This window comes from Carassius auratus, chromosome 21 (genome assembly GCF_003368295.1).
Source record: "Carassius auratus strain Wakin chromosome 21, ASM336829v1, whole genome shotgun sequence".
Lineage (NCBI taxonomy): Eukaryota > Metazoa > Chordata > Actinopteri > Cypriniformes > Cyprinidae > Carassius > Carassius auratus.
This window is the reverse complement of record NC_039263.1, coordinates 25322854-25350396: the sequence shown is the minus strand read 5'-3', so window position 1 is coordinate 25350396 and position 27543 is coordinate 25322854. Positions and strand designations below refer to the sequence as shown.

The 27543-nt window shown below is 36.6% G+C and overlaps 1 protein-coding gene across 3 annotated transcripts; it reads left to right on the top strand.

Annotated features, from left to right (window-relative positions):
- Positions 1-1283: 1283 nt before the first annotated feature.
- Positions 1284-27319, top strand: onecut2 (one cut homeobox 2). Of its 3 annotated transcripts, none has more exons than XM_026196970.1 (2): positions 1284-2845; positions 19819-27319. In XM_026196970.1, the coding sequence occupies exons 1-2, from the start codon at positions 1750-1752 to the stop codon at positions 20115-20117; spliced, it is 1395 nt and encodes a 464-aa protein (XP_026052755.1). In that variant the 5' UTR covers positions 1284-1749; the 3' UTR covers positions 20118-27319. The 3 variants fall into 3 exon arrangements, with proteins under 3 accessions (XP_026052755.1, XP_026052757.1, XP_026052756.1); XM_026196972.1 differs by having other exon boundaries at positions 1288-2855; positions 19831-20085; XM_026196971.1 differs by having other exon boundaries at positions 1294-2845; positions 19831-27319.
- The last annotated feature ends 224 nt before the right edge of the window (positions 27320-27543 follow it).

Here is a 27543-nt window from a genome sequence, read left to right as displayed (position 1 = left end):
CTCTCTCTTTCTCTCTCTCTCTCTTTCGAATATCGATTTTCTTTGACATGAATAAGGGCCTTTTTCAGTCAGTGATTCTTCGCATTATAGATGGAGTGCGCCAAAGCAAAGCAGCACAAAAGCTCTCGCGGAACACCAGAGCAGGAATCAGGCTCGTGTGTGTCCGTCACTGCATCTCCTGCAGCAGGTAGCCTTTACACACACTTTTCCTCCAATTTGTGGCAGCTGAAAGGCCGGGGAGAGGCTCGAGGAGGACACTGGGCCCCCTGCACCTCCTGCTCCTCCTCTGACAGCTGATCAAAAGAGAAATAGGTCACGCTTTTCAGACTTCTGTCGCTCATCCTTAATTACAGTCGCTTTAAACAAAAGCAACATCTGCGCATCCTCCAAACAAAATAGCAACCGGCATTCGAGAAATCTGTTCCTTCTGAATCACTGCGAGCCGGATCAGACCATAATGCGCGGAAAAGAAGTTAGTGCGCGAGCGGATTGATCGATTCAGAGAAACTAAAACAAACATGCAGAGCTTACTGAAATTTAAAAAGCACTTCTTTTGTATATCTAGAAGTCTCAACATTCTGATTCTTTTTTAGACATTAGAATTTAACGCGGTGTAAAATTGTGTTTGGAAACAGAATAAAGCCTAAAAAAAAAAAACATAGCAAAATTTTACAAATTCAAACAAGAGAATGATCGGCTCCTGTTTACAGTGTCACGTGCATTTATATTTACAGAGCCCATAATTAATATGCATAATTGGTCTTGTAAATGCAAACATGTAATGAGGAAGAGTTAAATTAATGGCTAACTCGCAAAAAACACGAGGGAAATACATTTAAATGTGCAGGTGTTCAGTGTTTAAATCCAATGGATGAATTTAGACAGACAGAAGATAGATAGATAGATAGACAGATAGATAGATAGATAGATAGATAGATAGATAGATAGATAGATAGATAGATAGATAGATAGATAGATAGATAGATAGATAGATAGATAGATCATTTATCCATCGAAGTAAAAACAGGAAAAAACAAATATTCAGTAATTTGCAGGACTATGCACGAAATAAAGATAAAGTTAGATTTTTTAATATATATATATATATATATACTAATGAGTATACACGTAGCCTACTAAAATGTATCTTTAAGGTACTAATATATGCCCTTTGGGGGTAGGCTAAATATGCAGCTTAGTCGATTTTTTTCTTGAGAGTGTACAGTGACATTGCAGGATTTTGAATAGACCTGTTCGTGTGATTATATTTTAGTGTTGTTTCGTAGAGGATGAACCGGATAACCGATGCGTCTGCGCTGACAGCGAAGCGCTCGTCTGACGCGCGATTCCAGATGCACAGCCAGCGACTCCGAAGGGCTTCATGGAAGCGTCAGCGATTGGCCAGAGGCGCGCTGGCGAGGAACGCGATTGGACCCTCCGGCGCGTCAATCAAGGCTAAACTCCTCCCCTTTCAGCAGGGTCGGGTGCGCGCGAAGCAAGCCCACCCCAAACACGTCCAGCTGCCCAAACAGAAGACGCAGGAGGAGTAGAGGACTCGGACATGGGGAGAAATCAGCACTGGCCCGTCTGATAGAGATCGGTGTTTTTATTTATTAAAAAAAGGAGGAAAAGAACCCGAGAGGCCTTTGGAGATAGAGAGAGAGAGAGAGAGGGAGAGGGAAAAAAGAAAAACAATTACGGAGAGAAACACATCCCTGGCACAAAGCTGGAGATAAATCAATGGACTGAATGAAGACTGCCTATAACGCCTATCGATGCCTGGCCAAGGATTTGGATGCGTACGCCATGAACCCAGAGATGACAATGGACATTGGCAGCCTCAGCCATGAGCAGGACTTGATGAGCAGCCACAGCCCCCATCACAACCGCAATCCGGGGGCTTCCTTGCGGATACACCAGGATCTGACCGTGGCGCCGTCGCGCTCCGCGATGGTCTCCAGTATGGCTTCGATTCTGGACGGCGGCGGCGGCGCAGGAGGAGAGTACCGTCCCGAGCTCTCGCTGCCGCTCCATCACGCCATGAGCATGCCCTGCGACACCTCCCCATCCGGGATGAGCGGCACCTACACCACCCTGACCCCTCTGCAGCCCCTGCCGCCGATTTCCACCGTGTCCGACAAATTCCACCATCCGCACCATCACCACCATCACCACCAGCGTTTCTCTGGGAACGTGAGCGGCAGCTTCACCCTCATGCGGGACGAGAGGACTCTACCAGCCATGAACAACCTCTACAGCCCCTACCACAAAGACATGAGCGGGATGGGGCAGAGTTTGTCCCCTCTGGGCAACGGCTTGGGCTCCATCCACAACGCACAGCAGACGCTCCACAACTACGGCGCGCACAGCCACGATAAGATGCTGAGCTCCAACTTCGACGCGCACACTGCCATGCTGGCCAGAAGTGACCAGCACCTCTCCAGAGGCCTCGGTGGCCCCGCGGCGGGCATGATGCCCCACCTCAACGGGATGCACGGGCATCCGGGCCACCCTCAATCCCACGGGCCCGTGTTGGCTTCCAACCGGGACAGACCGCTCTCCTCCTCCTCCTCCTCCGGAGCGCAGGGCTCCAGCTCGGGGCAGCTGGAAGAGATCAACACCAAGGAAGTGGCGCAGCGCATCACGGCCGAGCTCAAGCGCTACAGCATCCCGCAGGCCATCTTCGCGCAGCGGGTGCTGTGCCGCTCGCAGGGCACGCTCTCCGACCTGCTGCGGAACCCCAAACCCTGGAGTAAACTCAAGTCCGGCCGTGAAACGTTTCGCCGCATGTGGAAGTGGTTACAGGAGCCCGAGTTTCAGAGGATGTCGGCCCTTCGGCTTGCAGGTAAGACAAGGTATCTGCTTTTGAACAATTTTTCTGGGGCGATTTTTCGGCTGTGGCACGAGCATTAATGCGTAAAATGTTTAATTGATGCGCAGACGCGCGGCGCTTTTCTTTTATTTCGAACGTCAAGAGTGAAACAATGTATCGCTCCGCTTCCGTTTGTTGTTTTTCCGTCTTTATTTACTTTTGAAATGTTGCAAGTGCATGCTTTGGAAGAGCCGCTTCGGTCTCTCTTCTCTCTCTCTCTCTTTCTCTCTTTCTCTCTCAGTCAAAGAAAGCTTTCAGAGAGGCGCTGAATAGGGATGTGTTGGTAATTACTGGACTGTTATTCCCCTCCTGCCCCTCTACATCAGGCGTGTTGCCCCCTCTAGCGATGGGCGGTGCAGGACCCCTTTTCCTTTGTTCGGGTGAAGAAAAAGCAAGACTTGAATTTCGTAGTTTTGCGTGCGAGGTGTCAGAGACGGTGTCGTGTTGTTGAAGAGCATCCTATCAGTGCATTAAAATAAAAGCTTGGTGCGCATTGATTTTTAATTTGTAGGGTGATGCACAATTATTCACTGAAATAATGGACAGCTCTGATGCCTCATGCATTGTGCAACACAAGTGTGCGAGCCTGTGCATTAACTTCAGCTGAGAAAAACATAAACTGTGCCCTTTCACTTAAAGAACAATGCATTTGAGTGTCAATAAAAGGTTCAGAGAAGAAGTGTGTGTTCCAGCTGTTAAATCACATACCAAAACAGAAGCATCTTTGTCAAAACATGCCATCATTGACTCTTTGCATATGATGCATTCAGCTAATGAAATACACTGTGAACGGCCACAGAAGGCAATTGTTTTTTTCAAGCAAATAAATGCATTTTCTTTTATCAAGAATGCGATTTCGAGCAGAAGTGTGCTTTGAGATGTTGGCGTAGGTGCTTAAATGCTGTTTCCCTGCAGGGCTCTGGTCTCACAGATGGCTTTGGGTTGGGGGGAAGGTATTATGTGATCTGCAGGGGAATTGAAAAGAAGAACAGAGGCTGCAGCGGCTCGATGAATTATTGATAGAAATCTCTGCGTGACCCTCAGCTCAACGCACAAAACGTCACCTTGTCTTGGGTTAAACAGGCAGAGATGTGCAGCTCGGCACCTGCCTTTTGTTCTGCGTTTTAGGGGAGAGAAGAGACACAAATAATGAAGCAAAAATAAGCTGTTAGAGGAGTTGCATGTCATGACATCAGAAATGTCTGACGCAGAGAGAATTGCTGGCCGCTTTGTTTTCATGCTTGAATTCCCTGCATGTAAATGTTGACTCGGAGTTACACTCTTAAAAATAAAGATTTCACAGGGGGTTTTCACAGAGATGCCATAGAAGTTCCCCAAAGAACCATTTCAAATAGTGTGAAGAACATTTAAAAATATTAAAGAACCCTTTTCCACTTTAAAGAACCTGAAATGGAAAGATTCCATTGTTGTAGAGGTACTTCATGGAAACATAATTCCAAAAAAAGAACCTTTATTTTTAAATGAAATTTGTAAATTCATGCATATTATTTAGCATAATATAATCCTGAACAAATGATAACTGATTTATATATAAAAATTACATATAGGCCTACAGTGGGGTCTAAAAATCAGAGAATAGGGAATTTTATAGCAATTTAAATATATATATGTATGTGTGTGTGTGTGTGTGTGTATAACTGCAAATAAACACATTTTTGTGGTATTTTTAGGTGACTAATCAAATGTAAGTAAATGAGAGTCATTGTTCATGTTACATTTTGTACAGACGGTCAGATTTTCTTGCTTTAATTGAAGATGTTGTTTGTTCTTAAATCATGATCTTTAGGTTTTGCACTTTTAGAGTCCAACTTGTCATTAAAGTCAAATGTTGTTTAGAAAAAAAAAGGATATTTATAATCATACTTGAAGGTACATAGCGATTTAATGACTTATTGGTCTTCTCTAAGCATAGCGGTGCAGGTGCCCGATGTCACAGGAGAAAACAAGCCTGTCTTTGCACTATTAATTTAGTCAAATCAAACATGACGTCTGACTGGACCTCATTCCAGTCACACGGTGCAGGCAATCAGCTATTGAGACGAACCTCGGCCTGTGCCGTCTACCATGGACAAACAACTTTATTAAGTAAATGATCAAAGGGGACAAGCGCTGTTATACGAGTCAGGACAGAGGAGATTAAAAAAGAGCCAGTGCTGGAGAAACTCGGGGTCCCGGCCCGTAAATAAGAGCACTGGAGATGGATAAATATACCTCCAACCCATGCCAGACTGCATTCAGAGAGACGTCTCTACTGATTAGGGCTTCTGCAAATGACTATTTCGCTTTCCAAATTGAAGACAGACATGGGGAAGATATGAAATATTAGAAAAACTGAGAGCACTTGCATTTTTGTCATTTAATACATAATTTTTATGTGCAATGTATATTTAACAGAATACCAATTTGAGTGAAAGTTAAAATGAAAAATTTGTTGCATTAGTGCATCAGAGAAATAAAACCTGATGATTATGTTCTCCATCATGAAATCTGACCATCTCTGCACACTCATTTACTGACATTTGATCCTAATATTTCTATGACTCAAGTATTTCTTTATTTTCACCTCATTTGCCTTTTTTTACTATTCAAAACTATTTATTTACTGGTTTGCATGACAAAATCCCAGATTTTCAATTTGGTCTCAAATAATTGGACACCATTGTAAATTATTATTTAATTCCAAAAATGAGGTCTCCAACATTTGGATGTCAGTGTAAATTTGGTTTATTTCCAGATCCCAGCTTTTAATTGTGGTTTCAGACTGAACGCTACTGTATATCATTATTCATGCATTTGCAAGGAATTTTTTTTTTTTTTGCATTTTCAGTGTGGTCACATTTTAAATATATTTTCAAGTTTGCATGACAAAAATCCCAAATATTTGATGTGGTCTGAGACATTTGGATGCCACTTAAATTCTTATTCATTTCCATATCTGTATGAAAAAATTCAGCCTTTTTTAATGTGGTCTTAGACATTTGGGCACTATTGTATATTATATGGTTGACCGATATGTGTTATTTAATGGCAAATGCAATACCGATATCTACAGACGAGGTTAGCCGATAAACGCTGATGTACATGCTAACCGATAATAGTATTTTAAAAGTTTAAACACTATGAAATTAAACATTTTATTAGAAATTTATTAAAAATAGCAATTGCATATTTTCAGTTTTGTAGTGCTTAGTAGACTCCAAATGAACTGACCGATATATCGGCAAGTGATTAGTTGGAAAATCTAATTAAAATATGTGTACTGTCACAATGAGGTTGTGTCAGATTTTAATATAAAGTGAAAGCAAAGGCCAATCGGGCATCATGTTGTCAGTATGTTGTTTTCTGGACTTCTCAAAGGGCAGAGCCAGGCCAGTACTGCTGTTTATTTTCGTCCTGTCGTTCAGTAATGTGTGTGAGTTATGTCACTTTCTCAAACAAATATGTGTTGCTGAACGACGGCGGATCAATGCGGGTAATCTCTTAAAGATTAAAAGGGCATTAATGCTGGCAACAATAACATAAACGTGTGCACCCAGTTCGCATTGATCTGGAACCCGATCCGGACTTGTTCCAGTAAAGCTGACGCTGGAAGAACGTTCCCAGCAAGCCGACTGACTCCGTGCTAAAAAGACTCCTGGTGGGCTATTCTGAGCTGTGCTTGTTTAAAAGGATCATTAAAGCTGATGAAGCCGCCTGGATGAGACGCGAAATCAACGCATAACCGAGGATAGATGTTTTCCAGAGGATGTTTAATCACTCCGGCTCTGTGTGGAGGAGGCCGGCATTAAAAGGATGCGCCCGGTGACCTTCACACAAAGGCCGGAGTGACGCGCCTCGCGGCTCCAGAGAGGACGGCGTCTGATAATTGTAATGGCTTTGCGGTGCTTTGAGGGACCTTTTAGTGATGAGATTCTCTTCTCAACCCAATAAGTGTGTAACACGGGCCAAGAGAGTGAAATAATCCCGGCAGAAATATGATTGGGCCCGACTGGTTTATCAGATACTCTTGTTATTGTGGTCAAGCTGCTTTTGATTCAGAAAGCAGACTAATCCAATCTCATGGAAGATGTCCTAGCATTATTTTATGAAAAAAAAAACAGCATTGCCTGTTGTATTATTAAGATTATCCAGTAACGCTTTACAATAAGGTTTCATTAGTTAACATCAACTTAATTTACAGATACTTCAAAAACATCTGTGAACTAAACATGAACAAAAAAAAATTGTTTTATTAACTTCCATTAAAAAAACAGTAATAAATGTTGTTTATTGTAAAGTGCTATGATTGCTTTCTTAAATTTTTTAGAAATTAAATTAGATTATTTTTAATTAGAACATCATCTGTTACGATTCTGTGTTTCACGTATATATTCCAGAGACTCATTAATATTCTATGGTTTAATGTTTTTATATCTATAATGTATGTATTTTACTCATCTATAGCTCTCTGAAAAGTTAACATATTTTATGTAGTCATGTTGCAATCAGTCCAATCATATTTAAGCAGATAAACTCTATAGTGGGGTTTAAAAGTCTGAAAATGCTTCTTAAATGCCTAAATTATTCTACTTTTGTCATTGCAAATGATACTAGTATAGTAATGTTTCATGTAAAGATGAAAATAAGCTTCATTTTATGCCAGAACCGCTTAAAAATGTATTTCTAAAACTGTATTTCTGTATGTTTAAACCCCAGATGTTCACAGTAGGGATATCTTCCAGCACAGATAGCGGTAGCAGGTTGTTTGTGAGTTTTGAGGTGAGCTGATGTGTTTATCTCTGTGTCTTGTGATTGGGGGATCACCGTCAGCACCAGTCTGAGCAAAGGGCAAAGTTTTTGGTCTCTCAGCCCCACAAAACGGCCCGTCATGCTGCTGTCAGCAAGCGAACAGCAAGCCAAAACATGTTTTTATGGAGCGGGTCTGTGGGGGATTCATTTGTCTGTCCGTTTTCTTTTTCTTTTGATTTTATTCTTGCGTTCCAGCGGTTTTTATATTAGTGATCCATATATAAATGATGGAAACTGACTTTGTAAAGTTTAGTTCATGTAAAACAGATTATACACCATCATGTCTGTTCATCTCTGATTTGGCTTGGTAAAAAGAATAGGCAACTTTTAACTCCAGCTATGAGGAAAGAGAAAGGTTCATGTTTGCTTTTCTAGAAGCTGATAAGAGCTTACGTAATAAAACATGGCCAGTATTTACACTTAGGTTTTATGTTCTTTTAAATACAACTTTTGTTAGAGGAATAGATAACAAATTCTGGCATCATTTATTCACCTACATGTCATTCCAAACCTGTTTGCTATTATTATTTTTTATTTAGGTTTGCACATTTAGGTTTATGCTTTTGGCAGATCATTGCATTGCATTCCTTGGAAATGAAACCCATGACTGAAATAAATAAATAAAACAAAATGCGCTAATTTAATGCAAAAGGAGAAATCCTGCATCTTTTTGCATTTAGTTCATATTTAGCTCCAGAAAGCTATGAAGTACTGTAAAAGCATTCATATGCCATAGTATAGATTAATGGTATGATTCGTGTTTTTGTTATTATTGGAGCTACTAAATAGATACAGTCAATAAAAAAAAAACAATTGAATGGAAATAAGCTGCATGAATATCTATAGGATGGAAAAATCTTTTGGGTTTGGATCTGCATGAAGGCTGGATAAAGGATGACAGAGTTTTCATTTTAGGATGTGATGCAATCAAGATTTGTGTACTTTTAAGACAGGTTGCTTCTTGCCAAAAAAAAAAGATACGGATAACAAAAATCCCTATCTGAGTAATCAGTGTTGCTTATTTACCAGTGGCACTTTTGTGCATTTGCAGGCATAGAGTGTGTTTGTGAAGCTGATTGGATCGTTGACTGATGTTGTTGACAAGTGTTACCCCATCAGCATTGTTTCAACACAGCGTCTGTGAACGTTCTGATTGGTTCTGTCAGTGTGCTGATGTTTCTGTCTGGCAACAAACCTTTGAACCGCTGATGTCATCGTTTGAGACCCAGAAGAACTCTGATCTTTTATTCACTTGATCAGAGAACATTAGTTCTGTTCCACATGGAGATGGAGAGATACAGTGACCCTGCACTTGCGTCTCACTTAAGGACACTTCAGGCAAAACCACTGTGTTTGTTTCATGCATTGGTCAAGATTTTGGGCTGTTTTTCTGCCATGAAATGTCCTTCATACAATTGAACAGAAAACCTCCAAAATACACATATTTTTATTACACTTTACATATTTGCGTCTGTAGATTTCGATTTCAATGCATCTGTTAAAAGTTTTTTCTCAACTTCAGCATAACTTACATGCACCAAACTTAGAAGTTTTATTCCTTTTCTATAGTCTGAAGATTTTTACTGAGGGGTTTGTTTATATATCACTCGCCCTGATTTGTATGACACTTTATTCTTAAAAACATGGTAAAAATCCATATCTTTTAAAGACCTAGCATTTCTTTCTCCACTTCAGCAGAGTTTACTTGCACCAAACTTCTCTCTATTGTCTGAAGAATTTTACTGAAGGTTTTTTATATATATATATATGATTTGTTTTGATTTCTATAACATTTTATTCTTAAAAACATTACAGAAACTTTTATTTTTTTCTCTTTTTTCAGGGTGATATAAAGAGAAATCCAAAATGCCCTCTATAAAAACATTCTTCTTTCATTTATCATCAAAATGAAACAAGAATTTTGCACCTAGCTTCATCTAATGTTCAGATCATTTTTCTGGAATTTCATGAAAATTAGTGCATTTCGAATCACACAAGGCTTCACTTGCATAGTCTTAATTGCACTAATTAATCAACTGGGGAAGTATGTATTTTCTATTTGATAGAACGTTTATCCCATTGCCTTGTTGGAATATCATTGCATTATATATCAAGTGTTGTTGTTGTTGTTGTTTAGAAAGATGCACAAACACACTTTAAAACCAAAAGACTTAACAGTATGATTTGAAATGATAAAACAGTAGTTCTAAAATCAAATCAAATAAAAACACATTTATTGCAGAAAAGATCCTGCAGGATTTCAGAGATATACACATGCTTGGTATCTTCATTAGAAGTGTGATGCATGTGCACAAATACTTTTGGGGGTTACTGTATTTAGTTGTGGCTCAAGCAAGATGATCCACTGCAGAGAACACAAGACTCTCTCTCTCTCTCAGTTTCTCTTTCCATCCCCTCCTCCATCTCTCGGTGAGGTGTCCGGCCTCCACATTAAGGATATCCGCACATGCACAGAATGACACAGCTAAGTGCAAGACTACAGCATAATGCATTTAGCAAGTCCTCTCGCTCTAACACACACACACACACACACACACAAGCCATGCACTTCCAGAAGAGCGTATGCTTAGAAAACGGTTGATGTTGAGATCGGAAGCATTTGATCGCCCGGCGTTCGCTCGAGATCACACAACTGTGAGAGTACGAAACACTAGCCGAATTAAAAAAAAGAGGAATTTTCTCTCATCTGTTATGGGAAGGTTTCAGCGAACAAGTGAAAACATCATTACTGATCGTGTTTTGTGGCGAAATATTGATCTGTCACCCACCACCCCCCACTCCCCGGCTCTCATTCCCTCCATTTCTTTGTGTATGTCTTTTTCTCCCTCATGTAAATCTGGTGACTGTGACTAGACATTTAGAGATTCGGCTGCTTTAGCAAACAAATAGAACATTTTACAGCCTAATTCAATACATTTTGTGAAATTATTGTAAAATAAGTGTTTCAATTCACCATTTTTGTTTTAATCTCTCTGGATATCTGCACCCATTTGGGCAGATTTGATTCTCCTTGCATTGAAATCATGCAAAGCATCAGATCTCAGGGTTTTCAGAAACTGGCTTCAGCTGCATCCGCATGTATAATTCAGTGGTGATCAGACAGCAGTTTGTTTTTGTGAAGTCATGGACATAATGTACCGAGAGTAAAACCACTCCGTCTGATGTGAAGACTGCAGTCGACGTCAAATTCACCTTAATGCATGTTCCTGGTTTTATAGTCAATGATTCATTAGTGCATCTTATTGCAGTAAAATCTAATGTTTTTACTCTAACTCTGAAAAGACTTTCCTCATCCGCTGACGTCATGTAGGCCGTATGGGCTGTCGATTCATGTTAATGTGCGTGGCCTTTTGTTTTTGTTGCAATGTGGCACTGATTTTAGATTATTTAAGTTAATATAATTACATTTGAAGGTAAAAAAAAATCCTTCAGGAATGATAATGGAATTTGGAACCAGTCCTTAGAAAAATTCACAAATATATATATATATGTTTTATTAAAAATGTTTTTCGGCTGATGCCAATAGCCTTAATATGGCACATAGAAGCTAATATGTTAATATATTTTCTAACACAATTTGTTTATTGCACATAAGAATCCTCAGAGAATCCATAAAGCATTAAATATGATCCTAAAATGAAAATCATGTTTTTATTCTAATTAATTTGTTATCTGAATTTCTGAAGATCTAGAGAATCGTAGACACTATATATATATATATATATATATATATATAGGTAACACTTTAGAATAGGTGACACTTGTTAACTATTAACTACGACATTTCTCTCAATAAATTCTTAATTTGCTGCTTATTAATAGTTAGTAAGGTAGTTGTTAGGTATTGGGTAAGATTTGGGATATAGAATAAGGTATAAGGTAATAATAATTAGCATTAATACATGGCTAATAAACTAGTAATGTGCATGCTAATAAGCAACGAAAAGGTGTTACCTATTCTAAAGTGTTACCTATATTTTTTTAGTTTTTTATAAATATTTAATTATTATTATACATATTCCATTAGCAATCCTTTGCACAGTTATAGTCTATTTATCATTGTTTTTTTTAATTTACATGCATTTTGCTTGATATTTTTCAGAACAGACAGAATTTTGTCCCAAATTTCAGTTCATCCAGTTGAATGGAAAATAATTTTAGTACATTCTTATTTGATTTATGTTGTAGTATTTTCAAAAAAATTCCATTATCCATCAGTAGCATGCTTTTAGGATTTGTTACACTACAAATGAAATGAAATCAGATTTCTTACAGGTTTCAGTATATATAGGCTGATGAAACAGGCTAGTCTTTGGGTTCTTCATTAATTACTGAAGGTGTAAGCTGATACTCAAGACAGGCCAGAACTGATCGATCTCATACGGGCATCTCACAGTGCGTTCAGATCCCAGTGAACGACGGCGCTGTGGTTAGGACCGTTCCACTGGACGTTTCCTCTCACACACATTGATTTACATTTGCCAGCGAGCAAAGATAAACCAGCGGTGTGAGAGCAGCTCTTACCCGTTTGATGAAAGGCCATGGAAACCTGAGGTATTGATCGGATTGATTGAACTCTACCCCTTTTAGAAAAGCCCAAAGTTGACACCCCTCTCCCACCACGGAAATGGTAAATCCCTTTGAATAATATAATTGCTTTTTTGATCGCACTGTAAGTGCCATGAGAGCCCGTCCTGATGGAGTCAGTGTTGCGTGTTGACGGCTGAGATTGCGTCTCCGTGTGTGTGTGTGTGTGTGTGTGTGTGTGTGTGTGTGATCATTTCGGCCACAGTAAGCAGAATACCAAATGATGACGGGGAAATTCACTACTCTACAAAAGCAGCAGTCTGGAGCTTTTATCCAGAGCAGCACTGAACAGAAAGCCATCAGAGCCTCATAAAGAGAGCTGGCTTTAGGAAGTAAACATTGATCCTTTATTTTACTACAGAGAACAAAAGGAGAAAGTACAGATGCCTCGTGCACAACATAGACAGCTGACCCCAGTGTTCTGAAAACGTTACATTTGAATGTTTAAAAATGGTCAGTTTTTTAAATGATTAAAAAAAGAATTCTTGGTTATGCGAAAGTTCCAATTTTTATTCGAAACATCATGGAAATGTTACATTTGAATGTTCTCCAAACTTCCTGAAACATATAGTTACATTTAAAAAATGTCAGTTGAACATCCAAAAAAAACTTTAAAAACATTCTTCGAAAGCTTTTGCATTCTATGAATATTTTGTGGTTACATTTTGAGAAAATGATTCTTATTTTCATTATGTATTATATGAAAATGTTTTTCTAAATGTTCTCTGAACATTCAAAACATCTCTTTTGAACATTTTAAAAACATCTTTTGATTAAGTGACCAGTGAGGGAACATTCAATTTGAACTATTTGCAAACATTATGGGATTAATTAAATCTTAGTTGAACAACCACTTAAAAGCTTTCACATTTTTTACAAAGTTTACATTTTGAGAGAATTGTTAAATATTTTCTAAGAATGTTTTACATAAAGTTACTAAAAGGTTATTTCTGAATGTTTTTTGAAAGTTTTTCTTGGTTATGCAAATGTTGAGGGAACATTCGATTTTAATATTTTGTAATATTATGGAAATGTTACTTTTGAATATTCTCTGAACATTTAGTTACATTTTTTAAATATTAGTCAAACATCCAACTGAAACATGAATTTTTTTTTTTCTGATGTTCTGAGAATGCTTTGCTAATGCTCCTGTTAAGATTTTTTTCCCCTGAATGTTCTCCTAACATTAAAAAAAAATATATATATATAATAATTGGTTATGCATTGAGGGAATATTTCAGATCATTATTTTGCTAACATAATGGGAACATTACTTTTGAATGTTCTCCTAACGTTACATAAACATTACATTTGTTTCTTTAAAAATATCTTCAGAAAAGTATTAAATATGTTCTAAGTATGTATTGCTGACATTCCCATTAAGTTCTGGAAACATTATTTCTGAATATTCTACAAAAGCTACAGCTATAGCTACATTTTCAAAAATGTCAGTTAAACATCCAACTGAAATGTTTCAAAAAATAACAATAAATAGTGCTTTAGTGCTAAATTTTGATAACATTACTTTACTAATATTACTGGATGAACGTTTGCTAATAACTTTGAGAAAACCTTTCTAGAACGTTCCCTGTTAGCTGGGGAAAATATTCCCTGAATTCAACTGAATTAATTTCTAAAAATGAAAAGCATTGGGACATTACTTGAAGGGAATGCTTATGGATTTTTTTCCATCATAATCTGAAACAAGTCCTGAAGGATAGAAATCCTATATTAATTAGAGAATCATTTGACTGCTAATAGAATCTTGTATCATTATCCTAAAGCATCCCAAGCCTAAATAGTATTTTATGGAAGAAAAGGGTTTAGTTTATCCAGTCGGATCTTATTTGCTTATAGGATTCTTATTGATCCCATTGTTACAAATGATGTTTTCCAATTCCTCAAATCCTTTATGTATTCCTTCAGGATTTTCCTGAATACATTCCAATCTTCCATTCCGAAATTGCTTTCTATGCATGAGAATAAACGTGTATTAATCCTGCAGTTAGTGTGAATTTGGGCCTAGTAATGGTGTCTAACCGGCAGAAACGATGGCACACCTTCATTTTTCATGCTTAAGACCCTGTAACTAAACTCAGAGCTTCAAACAAGCGCACGTTTAGCATGGGGTCCGGCTGATGTTTCATCAGTAATGGAGGCTTCCAGTGGAATGGCGCTCACTGCTCGTGTTACTTTGGCTCTGATGGATGAACAGCACCATCTACTGCTGACCACAACACTGGACTCAAAGGATTTCAATATGAGACTGATATCTTAAACATCTTAATGATATGCATCTGTGATTGTCCAGATGATGATGTGCTTCTGTGGCAATTTATCATTCAATTTAAACGCATAACAAATTAATTAGTCAGAATTGTAATAAGTCATCTGTGGCAGTATTGCATCTGGTCTTATTAGATGTTTGCATTTTTTGATGAACATGTGAGTGGTGCCAGTCTTAAGTCTCTGGGGGATATTTGTAGCAATATCCAAAAATACATTGTATGGGTCAAAATTATCTAGTTTTCTTTAATGCCAAAAATCATTAGGATATTAAGTAAAGATCATGTTCCATGAAGATGTATTGTACATTTTCTACTGTAAATATATGCAAACCTAATTTTTGATTGGTAACATGCATAGTTAATACTGTAATACTATACTGTATATTAAATATTGGCTAATTTAATTTTCTGAAACATTTCAGTTGGACATTTATTAAATGCTTTTTAAATGTTATGACTATTTGTTTTCAGAGAACATTTGTTTAAAGTTCTTTAAGTTCTTTAATAACATTTATTCATTGTTCACTGAACATATTTTCTGAAGTGTTTTAGTCGAACACTCATGTAACATTTTTTAGTTGTTACTTGTTTCAGAACATTGAAAGTAACATTTGTTTTTTAATAATGTTATTCACATTGTTTACAGAATGTTTATTCCTGAAATTTTTTTATGTGGACATTTATCTAATGTTTTTTTTTTTTTACTTTATTACTTTTTGTAAAAATTACAAACCTTCCAGAAACATTAATAGAACGTTCATTCAAAGTTGTCTGGTCTGTAATAACATTATTTAGAACGTTTAGAAAACATTCTAATGTAACGTTTTTGTAATGTTTGCAAATGATAAAATAGAATATTCCCTAAATGTTTTCAAACTAAATTTTAAAAACCAAATGTTTTAAATGTTCAAAGAACATAATGTTTTCATAATTTAATAAGAATGTTAGCGAAATGTTCTTAAATATATTATATGTTCTTAGAAATAACATATTGTTCCAAGCTAGGATGACAGACGGTCTAAACTCCTTATTATATATATATTTTTTTGTACAATTTCCCTAAAAAAATACTCACTTATGCGTGTTTGTGGATATGTGTAAAACATTTTTAGGGAATTTTTTAAGTTATGAAAACATTACGTCCTTTGAACATTCAAAACATCAGTTTTTTTAATGTTGTTTGGAAACATTAAGGGAACATTCCATTTGAAATCAATCAACAGAAATGTTACATTTGAATGTTCTCTGAATGTTCTAAATAATATATTTAGAATTTGTATGTTAAAATATAGATTTTTAATTGAGTTTAGTCCATCAGTGTATATATAGGATGATGAACTATGAAAGCTTGTGCAAATCATTCCAAATATTCTGGACTTGAATGGGTTAATGGAAGTTGAGGATAAAGCGCTGAATGTCTTTCGGAGTTTCAGATCCCTGAACACTCACTTCTGTGTTTGTGCGGCCATTGTTTCGGCATCAATTATACATGCAAAGTGTGGAAATACTGCTGTGCATTTGTCTTTATCAAATATTTAGTTTAAGCGCGCTGTGATAGGGGCCGGCGAGGGCTTTGTCGTTTTTACACACGCGAGTCTCTACGACGTCTGTCTGCAGAGCTCAGCAACTTCTTCTGCCTGAGAGCAAGACCTGCGCTTTCTCACACTCTTTACACTTGGCCTGCTGCCGCCTTCATTTATGACAAATGGGTCTGTGCTGCGTGTGTGTGTGTGTGTGTGTGTGAAAGAGAAAGCAAGTCTGGTAATGAGGGTGTGAATGCAGCAGAAATGAAAACACACACACACACACACACACACACACACACTGTGTAAAACCACACTGGCATGTGTCCGCCTTTATTTACACCGTCGTTTCCTCTTACATAATAGTTTTGTACTCAATTGAGCTCTTAACCTGATTTCTATTGATCTGGCCCAGGCTCAGTTGTGCATACTTAATTCAGAGAAGTAATCAAATCAAATCTTCACACACACACAAACACACACACACACATGTTGTTTGCAGATGAAAATATGTTTTAGTTTATTATTAGTGCTGTTGATTTGCATTTTTGAGTTGTTGCATGTGATTCTTCAGTGCAGATTTGTGGCAGAAGTGATATGACTTTAGTCGAGCATTCAGGATTTTCATTCATCTTAAGATGTAAATTTAAATAATTTCATAGATATTACATTTATATATATATATATATATATATATATATATATATATATATATATATATATATATATATATATGCAAAATATTATAATAAAAAATAATATTAAAAAATTAGATTTTATGGATTGAAAATAATTTAATTTTTTTAAATAATTTAATAATTTTATTTATAATTTATAATAAATATTATTAAAAATGTAAATCCAAATACTAAAATTAAGCACTAAAATCAGTTTAATAGCTTTTATTATATACTGAAAACCACTAAAATAAATAGATAAATTCAAAAGAAAAAGAAAAAGAGAAGGAACAGCTTTTATGAATGTATTAATATTTAGAAACAGCATCATGATAACGCTCACAACCCTAAAATAATGCAATCAACATTTAACAACACAAGATGTAAAATAAAACTCTAGTGTACAGGGAAGATTATAAACAAAACTAAAAAGAAAAGTAATTATGAAAAAATATCACATCAATTTCTGATTTTTCACTGTAAATTATAAAAAATATTTTACTGTAAAATAGCATGAAATGTCCATTAGATTATATGCTCTTTTACTAACTGTTGGTTTACCTCCTTTTAGAGATGTATTAAATTCATTCACATGCGATAAAGACTTTAGTTTGACTGTAAAATAAAAATATTTGTCTTTTTAAAGGCCAGATGTTACACATAAGTCATGTTTTAATTGCCAGACGGTTTGTGCATTTACCATCGAGTCTGTCTGAAATGAAATACTTGCAGAACACTTACAATTATTGTGCACTATATACTGTTTATTATTTATAGAAACAGCATGTGAAACTGTATGCAATAAGAGATGAATGCATGATTAGTATGCCTTTGTTATCTCAGAAATCCGTTATATTTAAGATTTGCTTTGCATTTTAATTCAGTTTTGTGTATAAAAAAAAAAAAATCAGAAGTCTGATTAAATACTGTCAAAAAAAGAGACCTTAATTTGTCATTTTAATTCATTATTTTTAATGCATCATTTTTATTTCATTGCATTTTATTACATTTTAATTCAACTTTGTGTAAAAACAAAAAAACAAAAAAAGAAATAACATTTAACTGTCTAATTCAACATGTGCCAAGGAAGATATTTCTGGTTCATTTGTTGTTTTTAATGCATCAGTCTATTTTATTTTATTTTATTTTATTTTATTGACTTGCATTTTAATTCAGTTTTGTGTATATAGAAAAAATATATATATATATTAAAAAATTACAATCGAATTAAATACACGTCAAGGAAGATATTTCTGATTAATTTATAATTTTATTTAATATTTTATTTATTTTTTTATTTTTTAATTGGTGCAATAAAAAAAAAATTCTGCTCGTCAGACATTAAAATTGTGCCCAAACAAACAATAACTGCAGATTAACAGATGAATAACAGAATAATGCATGTTTGTTCTCATATCTTGAGAGCTGATGAAAAATATAAAGCAACTGCATTAGAATTTAGTTAAAATATATCCTGAAGGAATAAGTACAGGATTCAAGGAAATGCAAATGCAAGATAAATTGAATGGATATGTTTTATGTGCTTTCGTAAACTGTACATTTTGCCAAATGTTGCTGGTCATTCATATCAATTAAGTTTTTACATTCTGCAGAAAGAGTGCTAGTACTGTGTGTAATGCCTCTCCTCTCTCTCTGTATATATACTGTATATATCTGTGGTGTTTGTTGTTGATTTGCTGGTGCTGTCGGTGTAGATCAGACTAGTTCTTGCTCTGGTTTATCTGGTAATTATCAGGTGATCATGTGTTTTTGGTCTCTGGAGTCTATCGTGATAAAAGACCCTAAAAATAAAGCCAGCAGCTCCAGGTGAACAGGAGTGAATTACTGTGGGAATCGTGGTGGTCGCAGAAGCAATTACCTGGAGAGGATCTTTAGCTTCCTCAAATCATCTACAGCTTTCCCGTGAGACGCACTGATCACAGAGCAGATGTTAGAGATGTTTCTGAACCAGAAGCTGCTAAAACACATCTCAGGAGGTTTGCTCTAATGCAGTGTCGGTCTTACACTTTACTGCAAACTAAACTAAAACTGTGTATTTGAAATTTGAAATATTTGGGAAAATCTTTGAAATAAAAATACGTTAGGAACAAACATTGCTATAACAAAAACTAATTAAAGCTAGATATAATTAACAAATGCACATACTAATACTAATACTGAAAAAAATTAAACAAATGCGAAGTATAAATATTAAAAAAATTAAACAATTAACACAAATTACAAAAACACATAAAATTACTAAAACTGAAATAAAAACTAAATTAAAACAGATAAAAATAAATTAAAGGTTAATAGAAATACAACAAAAAAAAAGAAATAAAATAGAAATAAAAAAACTAACAAAAATGCTATTTTTGCATACCGTTACTAAAAATGATATAAAATTAAATTTAAGATAGAAATCATAATAAATAAACAAGTTACAAAAGCACATATAACAATTACTATGCCTAAAACAAAATAAAAATAAAATAATATTTGAAATAAAATATCTTTTAAAAACAAAAACTAACAATAATGACAAAAGCACATAACAAAATTACTAGAATTAAAACTAAAATGTAAATTAAAGCTAAAACAACAATAAAATAAAAACAACAAAAGCACATTAAAAAACAAATTCTAAAACTTAAAATGTACAAAATAAATGCTATTTCAAAATGTTAATAAATACTATAATTACACTAAGGTTGCAAAAAGGTGGAACACTTCTAGTACATTTGGGAAACTTTCCAGGAATTTTTTGGAATATTCCAGGGGATTTTTGCAAAGTTTCCACTTCTTTGCAAACTTAAATAACACTGATGTTGCTAATCAGGAATAACACGGTCTAATTGTCCCTTCTGTCACTCTTTTGCTATTTTCTCTTTTTACTGTATGTGATTCTAATCTGATAATCCGAAGGTTGTAGGTTCGAACCCTGCATGAACTGTTTAAGTGTTTGCTAAATGCATGAACATAAGTGTGACTGATTCTAACGTGTTTCTTCTCTCTCTTTTGTGTCTCCTTTCCAACAAACGAAACCCCCGAAGCGTGCAAAAGAAAAGAGCAAGACCCGAGCAAAGACAGGAGCAATACACCAAAGAAATCGCGGCTGGTTTTCACAGACCTGCAGCGGCGAACGCTTCTGGCCATCTTTAAGGAGAACAAGCGTCCGTCCAAAGAGATGCAGCTGACCATCTCGCAGCAGCTGGGTCTGGAACTGAACACTGTCAGCAACTTCTTCATGAACGCCCGCAGACGCAGCCTGGACAAATGGCTGGACGAGGGGGGTCTGGGCAACACGTCGTCCACCTCCAGCACTTGTACCAAAGCGTGATCAGGTGACGGTCAGTTTTTTAAGAGGAGAAAATCATTCCGAAGGGCAACGAGAGGAGAGAAGCTGCTTACCGGCTCGAAACACACCGAGCTGTTCATCCAAAGAGCTAAACGCTGAAGAGAAACCAAAGGGTCTGCATTCAACATCTACATTCATTTCCAGAAGTGTGTGTGTGTGTGTGTGTGTGAGGAGAGATACTTTAAACTATAAGGATGAATCTCACAAAAACACATCCAGGTCGCATTTAATGCAATTTAATACACTCGTTTTCAAGTACAAATAATATTTACTTGAGAAACAAAACATATTAAGCTATTAAAATTTCAGATTTGCTTTAAAAAAAAACAAAATTGCCAATGTGGCCAGAAAACAAACTGAATTCGAATTGAAAACAATTATATATAAATATACAAAGGTATTATATTTATATGCAATGATATTTATTATTTTACGCAAAATAATATGTTGTTTTCCTTCTCAAACAAATATTTTAAATATTTAAAAACAAAAAATAGCTTTTTTTTGCAGTGTAATTGCAAACAGGCTTTTTAAACAAGAACAACAAATATTAATGCATTTTGGAGTGAAACATGACTTGCATGTTATTTTTTGTGAAATTCACCAATTGCATAACCACACAGCTTTAAGATGGCATCGGGTCGCAGGTTTTTTCAACTGTGCGTTAGAAAAAACCCCGTCAGAAGCACAAAGCACAACACACGTGAAGGACACGCCGACCGCAGATCTCTCACACCGTTATATTGGCCGGCCGGGTTTGTGAGCACAATCCTGAAGCACATTCAATTTGCAATAGAACAGGGGCTGGACCACACCGATTGTTCTTCTATGGTTAAAAAACAACTCAGGATGATAAGACCGAAGAACAAGCATCTCACGAGCTCAACACACTCAATGAATTACATTGCAAAACACACACACACATCGCTGTTTGCTGTCATGACTGTAACCGTATTAAGCTAAGAAACCAAACACAAGTGAACTGGCATTGGTGATCAGGGCCTTTACAAGAGTTTAAGAGGACAATCTCCACACCAATGCCAGCCAGTTTAGCTTTCCCAAAGTGTGCATGACTCCTTCCCTCGTAGTTTCCTAGCTCACTCATCTCAAATTCCATCCCTCGTCCTCATTTATTATTGAACCGACGAACAAACAGAGCCGGTAAGCAGTTCTCTCCCGGGTTACGCTTGGATCACTCAAAACGGACACTGAAGACTTTTTCTATTTATTGACAAATCGACACCAAAGAAACTTTTTCTGCACCTAACTGTTCTGCAAACGAATATGTTCAAAGGAAAAACAAAAAAAAAAAAACAACAACAAAAAAACAAAACCAAAAAAAACATGACTGTGACAAAGCGGGAACGCCGAGCCGTCGTCTTTGTTGCGCTCGGATCGGTGGAGACTTTGGAAGCAGAATGGGATCGGAAGGGTTTTCGAATGCGACGGAGCTGTTCCCACGGCAAACGGAGGATGATGCGTCTCTCAAAATGTGTGCCTATGCAGTTTTTTCAACCAAAATGGAAAGAACAACGAAAACCTCATCAGCTACAATACCAAAGATTCAGAGTTACTCCCGCCGCAATTCCCTTCAGTTTCCCGTCCCGCCTGTTCAGGCGCATTGGCGCGGCACAGAGGGGATCGCAGCGGCTCTCCTCTCCAAACATGGGACGTCTAGGGTTCAGCGTTTGGCTCATTCCATCCATTTTGCAGCTAAAACTAAAGGTGTAACTCAGCCTGATGGGCATACCAAAGATAAACGCCTTTAAGCACATGCAACCTCACTCTTTCCCATTTTCCCAAGCTGAACGACTCATTATGTTATCGTTTTGCACTCACATCCCATCATAGTCCAAAGATGGATCAGTTCCACCAATCCAGACGTCATCCATCCATCATTTCCCAACATATGCACGCTCGTTTCCAAGCGTTGAATCCCAAGTCCCTCGTTTGAGAGAGCCGCTGCAGCCGGTTCCATCACTTGCTATATTCCAACTAAAAAGCCAATAATCTGCCAAAAACGCTCACTTAATCTGTAGAGAGGAAACTGCAGACTGTAGGTCGAATAGCTTTATCCTTTAGCTTTCTCTCTTTAAAAGCTTCTAGTCCAAAGATTCTCCAACGCCAGTTGGTTGGAGCTTCATCTGCTCTTCACGACAGTCAGGTCTTTAGCAACACGGGCCAAAGAGCTTTCCTTTGCTTGTCTTAGTACTTATATTTTGCCAATGCCTCTGTACAATGTCTTACCCAGGATTTGCAATATGTGATTTTATTTATGTAATTTATATTTGTTATGATTGAACTTAATTTAAATTAACCAAAACCTCCCCTTTTATCCTGATTACTAGCTTGCCAAAGTTTACATTTACTTCTTTTGCATGTTGGACACCATCAGACGTATTTATTTATGACTAGTATGCATAGGTTATTTTTTTGGTTTCTTAATTATTTAATGCTATTTAATTAGATGTAATTGACTATTTAAGACTACTAGTGCATCAAAGATGCAGTGCTCCTCTTAATTTATTAGTTAGCTTTACTTTAAAAAGCAACACAAAGGGTGTATTTAATTTTTCTTAGAAAGATAATTCTGGAAATGTGTTAGCGATCAGGTTTTAGTTGTAATTTATGTGTATGGAAATTGTTTAGGTTTTGTCTGTCCTTTTTTATTTTCGAATGAAAACAATCTGTCTGAAGGGGCATTTGCGATCGATTTACACTGTTGTGTCGAAGGACGAGCAGCGAATTTCAGCCGGATGGTATACGGAGCCACACGTTAACGGAGATCAACGCAGAACTCACCAAAGATAAATCCCACGGATGCTGAGAGGCCGTTTGTTCATTGCTTCACTCGTAGAAGGACGTAGAGGAATCCCTTAAAAAACTAGAAAAAGCTGCTTCCAAGACTGACTTGTGTGTGTGTATAAAAGTCTTTCTATCTCTATAGTGAGAACCACAGAGGCTACCTCACTGAATTTTCCATTTGTAATTTTAATCGTGTTGATGAAACCAAAGATACCAAAGATTTCTTTTTCTCGAGTACGGTCTGCGCTTGACGCCATGCTTTGGATATTTTGATAATGCCACTCTCTCTGTTTCCTCTTCTTCCTCTTTCAGACACGAGTCCCTCCTCTCCTCTGAAAAATAAGTGCAATGGAGCGGATGGCACTCGTGTCGAGCTGTACATTTTAGTGCTGTGTGCTTCTGATCGCCTCTTACCGGTCAGAATGTAAAAGACCGTGATGCAAAAACCAACCCACTAACAAACACCCATCCTGCACAGAAACATGAACGTTATCCCATATTCTTTAATCAAACACAATGAATAGAAAAGTTTAGAAATTTGTAGTTTTGACGGTTTGTTCTAGTCAAAGTAACTCTAATGCCAAATTTACACCGCAAAGGTGGCACAGAAGCGCCTCTGAAGTGGCATTCAGGTGACTTTACACAGATTGTTTAATGCTGCTTAGAAGTGGCATAAATGCAGAAATTACAACTGGCTTTTGTGCCGCAAATTTTAAGCAGGCTTAGAGAAGCCTTAACTTCACATGATGCATGCACTGGGCCTAATACTGCAAGTTTACAATTAAAAAGTGGCTCAGAAGTGCCTCTGAAATGTCATTTAGGTGTTTATACACAGACTGTTTAATGCTGCTCAGAGGTAGCATAAATGCATTTACATGACAATTGCTACTGTATACAGGCATAAGTTAGACTGTCTTTTATGCAACATTGCATCATTAAACTACATTTTAAGCAGGCTTAGAGCAGCCTTAACTCAGCTGTCTTTACACTGACTGTTAAATGCTGCTTAGAGCAGGCATAAATGCATTTACATTGCAAGTGGAACTGTATAAAGGTATAATTTAACCTGGTTTTTATGCAGCGTTGCATCATTAAACTAAATTTTATGCAGGCTTAGAGCAGCCTTAACTCAGCTGTCTTTACACATCATGTTTAATGCTGCTTAGAGCAGGCATAAAATCATTTACACAACAAGTGGAACTGTATAAAGGTATAATTTAACCTGGTTTTTATTTAGCATTGCATCATTAAACTAAAACTTATGCAGGCTTAGAGCAGCCTTAACTCAGCTGTCTTTACACTGACTGTTAAATGCTGCTTAGAGCAGGCATACGTGCATTTACACAGCAAGTGGAACTGTATAAAGGTATAATTTAACCTGGTTTTTATGCAGCATTGCATCATTAAACTAAATTTTATGCAGGCTTAAAGCAGCCTTAACTCAGCTGTGTAAAGCCAGCACATCAAAAGTTGCTGAACAAAGATGCACTTAGCATTAATACTTGTGCAAAATTTACATCGCAAATGTGGCACAGAAGGCCTGTGAAGTGACATTTATAGTTGTCTTCACAGACTTAAATGCATTTTTGTCACAAGCTGCATTGCATTTTGTAGAGATTTCCAACTGCCTACAATTATGGCATCTTTACACAGCTGAGTTAAGGCGGCTTTATGCCTGCTCGGAAATTCAGTGATGCTGCATTAAAGCCAGACTTAGACTTAATATCAAATATATAGTTGCAATTGCTGTGTGAATGCATTTATGCCACTTTTAAGCAGTATTAAACAGTTTGTGTAAAGAGACCTAAATGCCACTTCAGAAGCACTTCTGTGCCACCTTTACAGTGTAAATTTGGCATGAAAGAAATGCGGTGTAGAAACAATTTCTTACAGAGAAATTGCAGTTAGAAAGAAACTAGAAACAAGGAAATTTTAAAACTGAAAGATTTAAATAATGTTTAAAACATACCCCAAGAAAATTATTTACAGCATTTTGAAGTGCAATAAAATGCCAATTTGGACATTGCCACAACTCCACAATTTTGTTATAGATTATGATGACAAACATGAACTTCTAAGCAAATAAAATACATAAATTAGTCAAAGTTATTTCATCACATGAAGATAAAACCCGTTTAGCAAACCTCAAGTAAAAATACACCCAGTATTTAGTGTTTTCTTTCTCAAAAATCCATTCTGGCAAAAATAATGTTGGTGTTTCTGTGCACGACGAACTCTAAAACCAAAGACAAAATCGAATCATCTCACAGCAGACCGAAGGGACTGGGTAGGGACGACTTTCAGGAAAACGTGGCTAAATACACACCACAAACGGCAGATGGGATGGTATTGATCCGTTCTGCTGCAGGTCGTACATCATTCCGTCCTGTTGCAAAACTAACACATTTACTTGTAAAAACAGCATCTGTTAACAGGGACGCGAGCGTGTCCCGCATCGATCGTAAGGTCATTAGGTCAATATTCTTAGCGGTGATTCCGTGTTTATGACGTGGATGGAATCTGATCATTGCATCGATTAAACCAAAACAGATTCTCGTCGGTTTCCATCCCAAAGTGATATTTGTTTCCACCCCGACAAAGACGTAGAGAGCGCTTTAGTTGCAAAGTATGAGATATTGTTGGATGAGTGCCTTGCTTGAACCAAAGCGAAGTTTGACCTCTCTGTTTCTTCTTCTGTTAGTACCTCAGCGACAGGAAAAAACCTGCGAGACGCGGTTTTCATACAGCTTTGCAATGCAATCCTGCAGAGAACAAAAGACTAACTATACCAAAGGCTTTCTAGACTTGACTTTTTCTTTCTTTTGAATGGTTGCAAAGCTTTAAATAAGAAAGAAACCCCTGAGGCATGTCGAGGGCGCAGACCGTGCTTTTCTTACCAAATTTTTCTCGGATATACCTCATAGAAGATAGTGTTAGGGTATTGTTATTATAGCGTATGTATTAAATTATTCACTTACTCTTATTTTTTAGTAACTGTGACTTAAGACAAACCAAGAAAAAAAAGCTTTATACATCTTAAGTTGTGTTTTTTTTTTTTTTTTTGTAATAGCTGAGGTTCGCTTACCAAAAAAGAAAAAAAAAAAGAAAAAAAAAACACAATGCTTGTCTTTTTCTCTCTTGTTATTGTGACAACTTTCACATATGTTTTGTGGTGCAACTTTTTTTTTGTTTTCTCCATGACTTTATATTTGTGAAGGGTGGCTCATATTTTTAACAAGGATGTTATTTTTGGATCGGGAATTGGTTTGTTGCTAGAATGAGCCTTGAGTTTAGTTTTTTTAGTCGTTGTACAGCTTCGCTTTCATTCACACCATCCATTTTCTCCTTCGATTCTTCGTTGCATGTGAAAACAGCATTGCAGCGTCATTCAATGCCGCAGCCTTGATTTATGCATGAATATCTCTACTGCTTTAGCTAGCGTGTCATGCATTGTCGTCAATAGCTTCAGAGTTTGGATCCGTCTTGTTTAGTTTTAACTGAGCCTCGTTTTTTGCATGTCGGCCTGATTGGATGTCTATCGAAACAGCGTGCACTTGATCAGGGATGCGTTTCCCAAACTAAGTTAGCAACTTTGTTGGTTGCAATGCAACTTCCCATTGCCAACCAACTACGTTGCTAACAGGTTAGCATCTATGGTTTTGGGAAACGCACCCCAGTTCGGATGAATTGTTCTGATCGAGTGCACCGTGACTGTTAATCTTCCATTCTCACAAACAGAAACCGATCATCTATATCGAACAGGGACAAAATACAATGTTTGTTTGAACACCAAATTTGACTCCAAAATTGGATTTTTTAGCGAATCGTTATGCTCTAAATACATCTACAACACCAATCCTATCCAAAAATACAACAACTAAACATGCAATGTCCTCAAATACAGTTAAAATGTACCAGACAATCTACTTCTTATGTAAAAAACCCTTTGAGTCACAGGCGTTTCAGGAGTTGTTTAACTGAGTATTGGCGTCTTGTGTTGTCCAAAGATCACGTATGTAACTGGATGTATGTAACGATGGATGTAACGTTGAACCGCTCGTCGAACACGACCGCGGTGTATTATGGACTGTATTCCAAAGATCTGCTGTTTTGATTCGAATTGGAATTATTTTCTTTTCCATCATCTTTGTTCATTTGTTGGTTTGTTGAATCATGTAAAAATTGATTTTTGTTGTTGGAAATCATGAGAGAAAATTGATCAAATTTTAGTTTTGCATTCACGATCAACGTCTTTGAAACATTCAAAGTTCATGTTCTTCCACAAAAAAATTTTGACCATAAATAAAGAGAACAAGTGATTTTATTTCGAAACCATGTTTCATCAATCACAATAAAACCTGTCTTGTGATGTACATTGATTTTTTGCATTGTCTCAAATTTCACGAGTTATTTAAAGCATTGAAATGTTCAAAGATTATTTTTTATTCACTATAATGGACACTGAAGAATCAAATGCCGTTTTACACAGTTTGACAGCATATTTAGTTCAGTTCATTGCATATGAAGAGAAAAATATGAAAATTATTATATTCTCATTTTTCAAACTTCAAGAAAAAAGCCTTTCATTTGTCGAACTAGATTC